At 30.0% G+C, this 14,945-nt stretch overlaps 1 protein-coding gene across 1 annotated transcript; it reads left to right on the top strand.

The window, feature by feature from the left end:
- The first annotated feature begins 3,332 nt into the window (after positions 1-3,332).
- Positions 3,333-12,949, top strand: LOC115699360 (serine--glyoxylate aminotransferase). The gene is made up of 6 exons (XM_030626718.2): positions 3,333-3,560; positions 10,834-11,060; positions 11,169-11,453; positions 11,556-11,922; positions 12,024-12,234; positions 12,635-12,949. Exons 2-6 carry the CDS (start codon positions 10,856-10,858, stop codon positions 12,770-12,772), a joined length of 1,206 nt encoding a protein of 401 aa, XP_030482578.1. The 5' UTR covers positions 3,333-3,560; positions 10,834-10,855; the 3' UTR covers positions 12,773-12,949.
- Positions 12,950-14,945: the final 1,996 nt, after the last annotated feature.

The raw sequence follows: 14,945 nt of genomic DNA, 5'->3' as shown, positions 1-14,945 counted from the left end.
ATTAGTGTAATTAAGTATTGTGTCTCATATAACTTAAAAAAATAACTTTTAGAGAATTTCATTAATCAATCATAAGACGATACTTATAGAAAGTGTTTGACACCACTGATATCCAATAACAATGCTCTATATTGAGTGATACTGGTAATTATTTTATTTTTTTAAAAAAATTAATATATATAGTAGAGGTTTGAATCGCTATATTATTTATATTTTGTTATGATTTTTTTATAATAGGTTGCAGCAAATTATTATTTAATAAATTTTATATTTAGAATTAAAGTAATTATAATAAATTATTCAATAGAAATAAATTAATTTTTTAATCTAATTATTAATTATTAAATAAGAACTTTGTACAATTCATATGTACAGATATATATTTTATATATTTATAAATTTAAGTTCTTGATTTAATATTTTATCATATAAATTGTTTAACTATAATATTTAAATTTGTGGGAAAAATTAGACTTATAAGAGTTGTAATATTTTTTTAATTTAATATTAATTAAAGGAAAATTTGCGGCAAAAGTCCTCATAAAGTTCAGTTTGATTCAGATAAATCTCCAACCTCCAAAAATAGCGATAATAGTCCTCAATGTCATGTTTTTTATTTGTCCGTTGGTCCCTAACTTAACTGATCCGTTAAACACAAATAAAATGCCACGTGTCGAAATATTATTGGTCCAAATTATTATTTTAATTTAAAAAAATAAAAATAAATAAATAAATAAATAATTTTGAAATAATTTCTTTTTTTCTTTTCCTTTTTCTGTTCTTTTTTTTTTTTTCTTTTTCTTTCTTTTCTTCTTCTCCTCACTGCCAGAAACCCACCACCAACCCCCAACCCCGAACCAGCACTACCACCACCATAACCACCCTCTCTCTCCCAACAAAATATGTAAATTCCAACAAACCCCATACAAAAATCTGTTTCAACAAAATCTGTAACTTCTCTCTCTCTCTCTCTCTTCCTTAGCATCAAAGCCCTAATTTATTTCTTAGACTTTTTCATCTCTTTCTCGTCACTGTTGGGTCGAACAGAACACACTAGGATGAACAAAATTGGAGATGACGGCGGGCGGGCTGGAGCTATGGGCAGTGGGTGACTGGGAAGGAGCTTCGGATCTCGACTCGAAACGCCTTCATAGTCTCACAATGGTCCATTCTCTCTTTCCCTGGTCCTTTTCTTTCACTCGTCGGCGCCTTACCCTCCTCCGGCGACTGGTGTTTCTTGACTTTTTGTGTTCGACGAGGGCTGGAGATCTGGGCAATAGATGATTGCGAAGGAGCTCCATTTTTAAGTATATCTCTCTTTAAATCTGATTATGCCTCCATATTAGTTTATATATGTTTGATTTTTCTTTTTTTGGTCAAAACAATGGTGGGTGGTAGGGCTGAACATTTCGAGCGGGTTCGACCCGAACCCGAGCAACCCGCCCGAACCCGAACCGGTGAACCCGCAATTTTTTTTTTAAAAAAAATGTTCGGGTGGGTTGGGTTCAACCCGGTACCCTTCGGACGGGTTCGCGGGTTGAGTTCTTAGGAGTACCGGGTTTCGGGTTGAACCCGCCAACCCGCCCGCCAACCCGCAATTTAAATATATTATATATATTTTTATTTTTTATTAGAGTTTATATACATATTTTAAATTATTAATTAAAAAATAAAAAATCTTAATTTTTTTTTTAAAATTGAAACTCTGAGATTCTATTTTTTTTTTATTTTTTATAAATTTATTTTCTTAAATAATATAAATTAAATATATTTTTATATATAATTTTTTATTAAAAATTTATATATATTATATAAAATAATTTATATTCAGAAATATATAATAACTTTTTAATAATATATAAATTTTATTTTAATTTACTGTTATTTTTATTATTTTTGAATAAAAAAATAATTTTTTTAAAGAGTTGACCGAGTTGACCGGGTCAACCCGCCAACTCGGTCAACCCGGCCAACCGAAACCCGCCAACCCGTGACCCGCCAACCCGCCAACCCGTGCCCTATTCGGGTCCGGGTTCGGTTTCATTTTTTTGAACCCGAAACCCGTGAACCCGAAACCCGCGAACCCGAAACCCGGTAAACCCGCCCGATGTTCAGCCCTAGTGGGTGGTGCTCTGGTGCAATAGACGAGGTGGGGGTCAGAGTGTGGCTGGAAGAAAAAGAGGTGGGGAGGGGGTCAGGTGTGGCTAGAGGAAGAAGACGAAGAAGATTAAGAAGGAAAAAGAAAAAAAAAAGGAAAAAAAATAAAAAAGAACAAATAAAAAAAATAAATTATAATTTTAAAATAATTTTTTAGTTTTTATTTTATTTTAAATTTTTTTAATTAAATTATTATTTAGACCAATTAAAAATTGACACATGGCATTTTATTTATGCTTAACAGATCAGTTAAGTTAGGGACCAATGGACAAATAAAAAAATGACCTTGAGGATTATTACCGCTATTTTTGGAGGTAGAAGACTTATCTGTATCAAACTGAATTTTATGAGGACTTTTATCGTAAATTTCCCTTAATTAAATTTTAAATATATTTTAAAATATTTATATATATATCTATATATATAGCGTATAAGGTGGTGACGCGACAATCTTAAATTACTCCAAATAACTCTATTATTTTCTCTTTCATTCTTTAATTTTTTTTGAAACAAGTAGAGTATTTAGTTTTAAAAATATTGAGTTTTAAAATAAAATAAATAAATGTAATGCATCTGACCCTCCACGTGTCCATATTTATGAGTTAACGGAAATAGTAGTAATTTGTAAAAGAGAATTGTAACATTAGATATTTTTGCCTCCAAAAATAAAGATCAGATATTTAAGTGTATAAAATCTGAAACATTAAGTATATATGCCGTAATTTACTGTTCTTTTTATTTTAATTTGAAAATTAATTTTTTTGAAACACATGGAAGTATCTATTTTTTATTTTTGATATTACTTTCTTAGTTTTTCTATTCTATTTATTTCCTTATTTCTCATCAACATATATAAATATATAATCATCAAAATAATAATAATTATACTAGATATAATTTGTTTTTCTACTTTATTAAATTTTATTTTTAATAAATAAAATATTAATAATAATATATAATTAGATGATACAATTTAATTTCAGTAATATTATATATCAAAATAATTTTTAAATCATTATTTATCAAATTAATAAATAATTATTTTTATTATAATAATAAATAAACTAAATTAACCGTTGGAAAAAATATTATCTAGTTGAAAACATAAAAGAAAAAGGGTAAATTGGAAGATGACAAATTTTGAATTGTTTTTTAGTGTTGTTCCAAGTTGGTTGCATGTCATTCATTCTTGGCCGCAAGATGACTCATTTTGTTATCTCTTCTTATCTGCCACGTTGAGATATGTGATCCACATAGGAGTTTGATAGTTGATTGATTGGTCCTGATCACTCTGCGCCCGCTCCTTATAAAAATATATTACCAACCTCCAACTTATCGGGCTTCTGCCAGACTTGGATTGGATTTGCTTCAACTTTGAGGAAACTCCACAATTCTCCTCCTAGGTACTCTCGCACCAATTTCTCAACATGATTTTTTTTTATTTACTTTTATTTTATTTATTTCTTTTTTCTCATTTATTTGATACTATGACATGTGGGAGTGTGGCTTTCTTTTGCTCTTTTATGCATCCAAATTAATCATCTGCTGCTTAGCCTCTCTTCCCACAATTTTTTTTACTTATGATCCTGGTAGACCATGTCTTACCTCTGGTCTTTTTGAAATAATAACAAATTTATTAGCTTTGAAAATAATAGAATGTAATAGGCTAAAAGGTTGGTTGATTATAGTTAAGGTAGTTACTTCAGAACCATGGTACGCATACTAGCTAGTATACTTAACATAATTACATCCACATGCATATGGATATATATCGAATCCTATATATACACATAAATTTACTCAAATGCATATGTACATATCACTACATAGTATATACTCAGCTGTATTGTATCCATCTATAGTTTGTAAGAAATCAATATTGATAAGCACATAGCATAATATATATGTCTGCATATTTATCGTGAAAGTATGTAAGCTTGTTATGTTTGTCTCTTTCCACTATTAAGTTTGTCTGTGAAAGTAGATTTTTGCATGAAAATATAGACGACTGCAACTAATTGCATCAAAATATAGGTATTTTAACAGTTCAAAATATTATTTGGTAACCTATGTACTAATACAATAAAATATCTTATATGGGATTTTAAATATATTTTTTTTTTTGATAAATATGGCATAATTTTGTTTATGCATATTTTATGGTATTTTTATCTTTTTTATGGTATTTGTTTTGTCATAATTTAAAAGTCCGTATTTAAATTTGTAAAATTTGAGTACCCTACATCTTTATATTTACATTTTTTTTGGGGATTAGTTTACAAATACACAAAAACAATAAAAAAAATTACAAAAATATAGTTATATTAAATTTTAAATATTTTTATGATTTTTATGATATTATTTACAGAAAATACGGTATTTTGATGTATTTTCATATATTGCACTCTTTTTAATTTGATGTTGATTTTTTATTATTTATACGTTATTTTTTGTTGTTATTTTGATATTGTTTGGATGTTATTTTTCACTTATAGTTTTCTTATTATTTTCGTGCTACTTTTATAGATTACCGTAAAATTATTTTAAACATAAAAATATAAAAAAAAAAAAATCTTTGAACGGAAAAAAATAAAAATTTCACAAAAAATAATGTTTTATGTAAATATTCATTTCTTTTTTCTCATCAATTTTCCATTTACTCTTTTTATTCTTCTTTATTATTTTATTTATTTATTATTAATTTTTTTTTAACTCATATACCTTAATTCTTTTTTATTTTCCATCAATTTTATTTTATTTCTTCTTATTTTTCTTTTCATCTACTTTTATTTCACTCATTTTTTTTTACTTTATTTTATTTTTATCTTAGTATTTTTTTTTATGTTTTTTTTACTTATTATTTATATTATATTTTTTTACTTTATTTTATTTTTATCTTAGTAATTTTTTTAATTTTTTAATTTTTTTTACTTATTATTTATATTTCTTCATATATTTTGCTTACTTCATTATATCTCTTTTCTTTTTCTTCCATTTCCTATATTTATTGTTTTTTTCTTTTCATTTTTTTTCTTCATAATTTATTCCTTTATTTTCTATTTTTTTATTCGATTTTTTTTCACTTATTTTATTTATTTTCCACTTTTCAAATATGTATATATAAAATTACATAATTGAATTTGAAGTACTCAAAATGATAGGGTAGAGAGAGAGCCAAACTATTAAAGAGGATTTAGTATAAGGAATAATTACATAACACACTATTTTTGTAAAATATTTACATTTTTATGTTCAACAAAAGTACTTTTACGGTTTTTCAAAAAATAACACGAAAACAACATAAAATTAACAAGAAAACTACATAAAAGTAACATGAAAATAACATCAAAATATCACAAAAAATAACATATAGATAACAAAAAATCAACAACAAATTAACAAGATTACAACATAAAAAAACCGTATTTTCTGTAAATAAAATCAAAAAAATCGTAAAAATTTTTAAAATTCCGTGAAACCGTATTTTTGTAATTTTTTTTTGTTGTTTTTATGTTTTTGTGAAATAATCCCTTTAATTAATCCTTTGGAAGAACCACATTAGCTATCCACCACCAAAATACAAAACTTTAATCTTTCACCTAAACATTATAACATCCATTTGATCAATATATCATATATACAAAAATAAAAGCATAAAAGCTACTAGTACTACTAACAAAAAAGAAAAAAAAAATTAAGAGTGCCATAAAAATTGACCAATTATTATTGTTTTAATACATTATTTGAAACATTCAATTTTAATATAAATATAAAAATATATATATTATATTAAATTTAATTAAATCATATATTTTCATACGAAGTTCTTGTATAATTATTACCTATAATATTCTTGTATTTAATTTATCTTATTCATGGTTAAGACGTACGTCTTATGTCTTTGTTTATGTTTTTTAGTTAGTCATATTAGGTAATTATTCTCAATGGTTCTAAACAGTCGAGACATAGGCATACCAGATTGTTTTTAACTGACGCATTTTTCATTCTATTTTTGTGACGGTGAAATATTCATCGATTGGTGGCCCGACGACAATACCTTTACCCGATTGTTTGAAAAAGTCCAAACATAAACTTTTTTTAGTAGTGAATTAGTATCACTTAGTCTCATAAGCTTTGTTCAAGACTAACTAACATCGACCTTAAGCTCATGAGACAAAATATTTTGGCCCTTTAAGTAGATACAATTCACCTATAGGACATCTTGTTTCAAAGTTATAAATGGCCCAAAAATACTTTGCCATTGTTGTATTGTTCCATTTAGCTCATTCCCAAAATCCAAGTCCACCATATTTTGCTCAACTTGCAAACAAACTCCCAAGATGCGAGATAGATGCATTTTACTAGAGTTGTCTTTTTCTCCGAACAAGAAGTTACAACAAATTCTATCATTATGTCTAAAAAAAATTAGGGGGAGAAGGAACATACTCATCCGATAAATCCTTATCCCGATTAGTACCGATTTGATTAACAAAGTTCTTCCTACAAAAGTCAAGTGAGGACTTTCCCATGTATGAAGTTTCATCCTCAATTTCTTCAATATTATTTTACAATTTTGCTATTCTCCATTTCGTAGGCCTTAGATTCACCCCAAAGGTATTTCATTAGGAAGGAGCCTTCTCAAAATGACAAAATATCAAGGATGGCATGCTTTTCTAGACTCTACACACACCGCAAAGTGTATTGTACGGACTTTTTCTTATTTGCAATAAGGTCAGATTAGCTATTGATCGAAGTCCTTAAAAGCATCAAAGATGCATTGAACAAAAGCTACATTACCTTTGCAAAAAAGAATTAAGTCATCCTCAAAGCATAAGCTTACCAACTTGAGACTTTTGCACATGGGATGAAATCTAAGTTCCCTCCTTCTAATATGGTGTCCAAGCAGCCGTGTATGGTTCTCCATCACAAGCACAAATAATAGGGATGAAATTGGATCTCCCTATCTCAAACCTTTGGTCCTTTTGAAATGTCTATGTACTTCACCATTAAAAACTAGAGTAAGAAGCGCCACCTACACAAATCATGATCCATTTAACAAAGAGGGAAGGTAACCGGTAAACCTTGAGTAACCTCTCCAAAAAGTCCCAGTCTATAGTATCATAGGCCCTACTCAAGTCAATTTTCATCAAACATTTTGGTGAAAGAGTTTTCCTTTGGTAACCCCTTAATAGATCCTGTAAAATTAAAACATTATGTGCCAAAGATCTATTTGTATAAAACCTCCTTGATTATCACGTACCACTAAGGGTAAACTTTAGCCAATCTTACACAAATCATCTTCAAGATGCATTTATATATTGTATTACAACAAGCAATTCGCTTATAATCGATAGCTTAGAAGTTTTTCCAACTTATATGAATGAGCATGAGTAAGGTCCTGTTTAATTGTTCAGGAATAAAACTTTTGTTGAAGAAATATAACACCGCAGCCACTATCTCCGATCCCAATTCCTTCCCCGTGACTTTAAAAATTTTTCCCCCAAACCCATCAGATCCTAGGCTCTTTAATTCTATCCTTGAAAAACAGCTGCAATTAATTCAATTAAATAATCATATCCTTGAAAAACAGCTGCAATTAATACTATTATTTTATTGCCTTTAACTTTTGTCACTAGGATAGCTCCAATTCCCACTTTATTCTGATTAAACAAGTCTCGGATTTTCTATTAATTATTCCTTTTATTGAATCCTTTAATGTTCCTACAAAGAAGATTGCAATTCTCTTTTTAAAGTAGAAGAATCTTGCAACACACTAAATGAGCTCCTCTTCTGCTTTGCTACCCTCTGTTAAATGCGACCACTTTTCTTTTCAGGAATTTCCCATAGCTCATCATTATCCTTCTCAGCCATTAATGTATCAAGTTTTTCAATCTCCCCTCTATGACAAGAACCACATCTTGAGAGGGAGCTACTTCCTTATTGATAGGAGTAATAGCCACTAGGTATTTTTCAAATGCTTGATCAGTTGTGACAATAGGGGCTTCTACTACCTTAGCCACCTTTTCTTTTTCCACATTTGAAGCAGTCTTCGACTGCCATTTTTGTCCATCCCGACATAGGTCTCCTCTATACCCATAGCCTCCATATTTGGAGTATTTTGTAGGTAACCATTCAAAGGCAATTGGTATTGTATCTAATAGACCCCATTCATTTTCAAAACTAATAAAAAGGGTAATTCATCTTTGATTTCAATATCCACTAATACTATAGAAAATCGGACTTGAGACCCCTCCTTCATGATATGTTCTACCATTATAAGAGTTCCAATTGTACTCACAAGTGAACTGAGACAATTAGTTCCCTAGTATTGAAGACCCAACCCATGTAGCTTAATCCATGCCAATAATAATTTTACTAATTTCACAGAGTCAATATCTATAGTCCAAGGGCGTATTATCACCGGTTTATTATCAAAAAGAACCACTCTAACTTTTAGAACCAAGTGACTTTAGAACCAAGTGACGGGTAGCCTCATCACTAGAAAATAACAAAAAAACTGTATGAAATTAACAGAGAAATAACATCCAAACAACGACAAAAAAATAACATACAAATAATAAAAACTCAATAAATTAACAAGAGTATAACATAAAAATACATCAAAAGACAGTATATTCTAAAAATAAAATCATAAAAATCGTAAAAATATTTAAAATTTTGTAAAGCCGTATATTTTTTTTATTTATATTATCCCTATATTTTATATATATATATATATATATATATATATATATATATTAAGTTTAGATTGAGTCAGAAAATTGAAAATAACGAAAATTTTTATTAGAAAAATATCTTTCCGAAATTATTATTTACAAAATTACTACATTTGGTCACAAAAATAACATAAAATTATAATGTGCGATCTTAAAACGACAATTATTATTGTTTTTCAACCATAATAGTTGCATAGTGTAAATTTAATATAGGTGTCGTTTGATAATATTTTTGTTTTTTAATTTTTTAATCAGAAAATGAAAGTAAAATTTTTGTTTTTAAAAAATTTATTTTTGAAAAACAAAAATGTGTTCTGTAACTACTTTTATTTTTTAATTTTAAAAACAGAAAACAAAAGTGTGTTCTGTAAAGTTCATTTTTATTTTTATTTTTTTATTTTATTTAAGTCGGGTTTAGGTCCGCGGTCGGATTTGGATTCAAGTTAGAAGCCGGGTTCAGCGCCAGGGCCGTGGGAAGGGGATTTGGCTCCGGGTCTGGTCGTTATCTAAAAGATTGATTAAAAAAAAAAACTGCTTCAAAAATATTTAAAGTGATTTTTTTTTTTTGTTTTTAAAATTTTGATTTCTAATTCTAAAATTGAAAAGTAAAAACAGTTTTATAGAACATGTTTTTGAAAAATATTTTCACTTTTTCACTTTTAAAAACAGAAAACTGATTAAAAAAGTGTTACCAAACGCCACCATAATTATGTTACAAATTTTATACTCTTATATTATTAGTTTGACAAATTTCTTAAAAATCCACAATGGCCTATTAAAAGTTGAAAGAAATGTTATAATTATACGAAGCTTCTTAAGTAGGGGCTTACTGTAGGGGCGTTTATTATTTGTTGTACTTTAAGAAATGGTATTCCAATTTTATTATATGACGTTGTATATATAGATGTCATAGGTTTTTTGTTTTCTTTCGAGAAATTTCAAATAATTTATATGGTTGAAAATAAATTTTAAAATAGTGTTGCGTGGGTATAAAATAAAATAGGCACATGTGTAAAAAGTAACAGTCTAAATCTTATTTTTTACACTGTAAATGATTTGGAATTTTTAAAAAATAGATAAGATGCCTAATATAACTATAATGTATATCATGTTATAAAAAAATTGGTTTTTTTTTTTTTTTTTATACAAAAAATGAAAAATACTACTACCGAAAAGGCAAACTGATACCCCTACCTTTTAATTTTCCATAGTTAGGACAAAATGTAAGCTTGAGTAAAAAAATATGATCAAAAATAAAACAAAAACAGATAGATGTCTTTTGAAAAAAAATTAAATCATATCTTAAGTTAAAATAAAAAAAAAAAATAAAAATTATTTATTAAGATATTTTTATTGAAATTTAATTTTGAGTTTTTTTACATGCTTATTCTCATCACTTTTTTATTTTAACACTTTTAAAATTTTCTTATAATGTATTTTATTAGTAAAGAACTTTGTAATTTGCTAATAAATTGAAATATATGAGGAAAGAAATTTGTATTGATAATATGTCTTATGAGGAAAGAACTTTATGTGTATGTCATTTTTGTCTAATATTCGTGCATGTGTTTCCTAAAAAGAGGCTTTTCGAACATTAAAATTCTACACATAAATAAAAAGTGGGTTGAGCTTTCACCATTAGAGTTTTAATTCAATAGCTTTCAACAAAAAGTTTTGAATTCTATTTATTTACAACCCCAGAAAAAAAGAATATGAAAATGAGACCATGAGCCTGATTCTTAACTTAGTCACCATGAATTGGACATGAAAATTTTTGAGTAATTCTTCATGAAGCTCATATGTTTTGAGCTCTGAAAACAACTATATAACTCACAAACAAGACTATCCATCCATGACATATGGGCTATGTGAGTAGCGTTTGCTAATGGTTATTGAAACTATGCTAAACGTTTTATTTTTTCTAAATGTATTTTTGTAGCTGAAACTGCAAAGAAACAAAAATGGACTATGTAAATGCACCAGGAAGGAACCACCTCTTTGTTCCGGGGCCTGTGAATATCCCAGAATCAGTCCTCCGAGCAATGAACAGGAACAATGAAGATTATCGTTCTCCTGCTATTCCAGCAATGACAAAAGCTCTCCTTGAGGATGTTAAGAAAATTTTCAAGACTACTAGTGGAACCCCATTTATGATCCCAACAACGGGTACTGTCCACTACGACCAATGCCATATCATATTAATTCATCATGTTTTGTAAATCATTTAGAAGATCACAATGTGTCTCTTTTATTTTATGTTTTAATTAATAATAGGTACTGGTGCATGGGAGAGTGCACTTACAAACACATTGTCTCCTGGAGACCGAATTGTATCTTTTCTGATTGGTCAATTCAGTTTGCTCTGGATTGATCAGCAACAGCGCCTTAAGTTCAATGTGGATGTGGTTGAAAGTGATTGGGGTTGTGGTGCCGACCTAGAAGTTCTGGAATCAAAGCTTGCAGCTGATTCTTCGCATACCATTAAGGCTATTTGCATTGTTCACAATGAGACAGCTACTGGAGTCACTAATGACTTGTCAAAAGTGAGAAAACTACTTGGTAAGTTGGATCAAATCTTCTCTTGTAAAACAAACATGATTAGTTTAATTCTCTAGATGCATATGTTATGTTTTTATTGCTCACATTTTGTTGAAATCTCAGATGATTACAGGCATCCAGCACTCTTGCTTGTCGATGGGGTTTCCTCCATTTGCGCACTTGATTTTCGTATGGATGAGTGGGGAGTAGATGTTGCATTAACTGGCTCTCAAAAAGCTCTTTCTCTTCCTACTGGTATGGGAATTGTGTGTGCTAGCCCCAAAGCTCTAGAGGCAACTAAAACTGCAAAATCAGTTAGAGTTTTCTTTGACTGGAGTGATTACTTGAAGTTCTACAAGATGGGAACATATTGGCCCTACACCCCTTCCATCCAGCTTTTGTATGGACTGAGAGCAGCTCTCGATCTCCTTTTCGAGGAAGGACTTGACAATGTTATTGAAAGACATAATCGTTTGGGAAATGCCACAAGGTGAATCAATTTAACTCTAAAGAAGCATACAATAGTCTGAATATCTACGCATGTTTTGCTAACTTTTATTTATGATCATTTGACTACATTGCATAATATAGGCTTGCTGTTGAGGCATGGGGTTTGAAGAACTGCACCCAAAAGGAGGAATGGTTTAGTAACACCGTAACTGCTGTGGTTGTCCCTCCTTATATTGACGGTGCAGAAATTGTTAAAAGGGCATGGAAGCGATACAATATGAGCTTAGGTCTTGGCCTTAACAAGGTAGCTGGAAAGGTCTTCAGAATAGGCCATCTTGGGAACCTGAATGAGGTACTGTACAATTTTGACTACTAATACTATTGGTGAATGATTAAGGTCTTTTTTATTTAGCTTTTGCATTTTATGGTTAATAACTGTTGTGGACACTGGCCCACATAGAATAAATAGTAGAGAATTGAGCCATATATAAGAACATGGGCTACTTCACTCATTGCCAATTGGTTTTGAGATGTAACACGATTCTCAACATGATATGAGCCATATCCATAATTCTCAACAATAATAAATAATTGATGATTTATGTTTACTTATCCTACTGTTTGTTCTAATGAGTCTTTTGTTTAGTACTATTTTTTTCTTTATACATTTCACTAGAAAGAAAGAAAGGATTTTAGTTTTTTGTTTCATTTCAACGACTGATTTATTTTGTTTATGTGTTTTTTTACATCAGCTGCAACTGTTGGGATGTCTTGCTGGTGTGGAGATGATACTTAAGGATGTTGGATACCCAGTTAAGCTAGGGAGTGGAGTTGCAGCTGCTAGTGCATACTTGCAGAATAACATCCCTCTCATCCCATCAAGGATTTGATTTGAGTCATCTGCAAAATCATCTTATTTTAGTTTCTTCTACCATCATTTCCTTCAGAAAAAAAAAATGTAAATAAGACATAATTTATTTCTCTCTCTCTCTCTTCTATCTTCACTCTTTGGAGGCTTTTTACCAAACTTATCTATTATTTATACATACACTAATGAGTTTCGTGAATTACTATGTATTTTTTAAAATTTCATAATCCTGTATTATTTTTCTTCGCCAAGTATAATCTTTATTGAAAAATTCCTGGGACAATGGGAGTTGTTCCTCTAAGAATACTTGATCATTGTTATGGTCAACACAATACCATTTAGAGATGGTGTTTGCTTGGTCATTCTGACCTCATGGAACAAAGTCTAGTGTACAACTCTAAAACTAGTTCAAAATCATCCACAATTGAAAAAAAAGGTTAGTTTCCAGTCTGGAGATATGTCTTTGTGATTGAAAAACATCACCATGAAGGAGGCAGCAAATGTGATAATTGAGACAATTATAAAACCTTAACTAAAGAAATTGTGCTAGTAAAATGCCTTGTTCGAGACAAGGTCTATCTCCCAAAGCAATCTCTTACTATTTCATTCAACAACAAAACCAATTGATTACAATTGTTCAATTTTGTTAGTAATTTTAAGGAAAATACAAATAACAGAAAGTAGCAATTTACATCAACAATCAGCCATGCTCCATCCTAACAAACTCCTAGAGCCATTTGGGTCACATGCGCATACAAGATCCACGCACACACACGCTCTTTCCATCTTCGTTTTGGTGTTTCTTGTCTTCCTCGTTAACATCTTCATTCTCAGGTGAGAAGGTTAGGAATTCTTTTTGGGCAGCAACATCTATCCAGCTCTTAATCTTCCCATTACCCACTCTCGAATCCAAGGCTATTGAGGCTGATATTTAAGTTGCGCTAACACTACACCCTTCCTCGAAAAGGACCTTATCATCAAGGTTTGTAAGGTCATTCAAAGACAATTGCACCAACACTTATGGTTTGTTTTGAGTGAAGCGAATGGCTAAGATAGATTACAAAAAATCATACTAAAATTTTAGTGTCACAATAAAATTGTGACTATAAGTAAAAAAGTTATGACTAATTATAAATTATTATTCCTATGTTGTGACTAAAAAATTTGTGGCTAAAGATATTAGTCACAAAAATTACAATTTGTTGTGACTAAATGTGTTTTTAGTCACAATATTTATTATGGCTAAAACTAAATTAGTGACAACTTGTATCTAAATATTATATTTTAATCACAAGTAATTTTTTTAATCACATAAAATTTGTGTTATGACTAAAAAGTTATCACTAAAAGTAGCTGTAGTGATAGCTTGTGGTACCATGATAGGCTTGTTGTTGATGGAGGGTTCGAGAGGTGCATTTCAAGTAGGTGGGGTGTTACCATAGAATGGTTTAAGTACAGAGACATGTAAGGTGGGATGAATTAATACGACTATACCTGTTGGTAATTTAAGGGTGTAAGCAATAGTCCCTACTTGAGCCTTAATTGGAAATGGGCCAAAGTACTTTATGGAGAGCTTAAAATTGAGACGATGAACCATCATTGCTAGACAATAAGGTTACAATTTAATCAGTACCGAATTTCTCGGTTTAAACTTAATATCTCAATGCTTCTTGCTAGCTTGTTGAGTCATTCGGTATTGAGCTTGGACCAGGTTTTTCTTCAGTTGTTAAAGGATAACATCTCGTGATAGCAGATCTTCTTCAACAGCGTGAATGGTTGTAGTACCCCACGTGTAAGCAGGTATAGATGAAGGAGTTCATCCATACACAACTTGAAAAAGGGTCATACAAATAACGGAGAGATGGCTAGTATTACAGTGGTATTCAGCCTAAGAAAAAAACTTACTCCATTTTTTGGGGTTGTCTACAGTAAAGCCCCAAAGGTATTGTTCTAGATAGCAATTAGTCACCTTCATCTGACCATCTATCTGAGGGTGGTAAGAATAGCTCATTTTCATGAAAGTCCCCATCAACTCAAATAATTTTCTCTAAAAAGCACTAGTGAAAATCAGATCACAATCTTACACAATGGAGCGGGGCATGCAATGTAGTGTAATGAACATATGAGAAAAAAGTACAGCAACCTTATTAGCTGAATAATGACTTGGAAGAGCTTTGAAATTGAAGCAATCCACT

This window comes from Cannabis sativa, chromosome 8 (genome assembly GCF_029168945.1).
Source record: "Cannabis sativa cultivar Pink pepper isolate KNU-18-1 chromosome 8, ASM2916894v1, whole genome shotgun sequence".
Taxonomy (NCBI): Eukaryota; Viridiplantae; Streptophyta; class Magnoliopsida; order Rosales; family Cannabaceae; genus Cannabis; species Cannabis sativa.
Note: the sequence above shows the minus strand (reverse complement) of the source record. Positions and strands in the feature narration are given on the sequence as shown.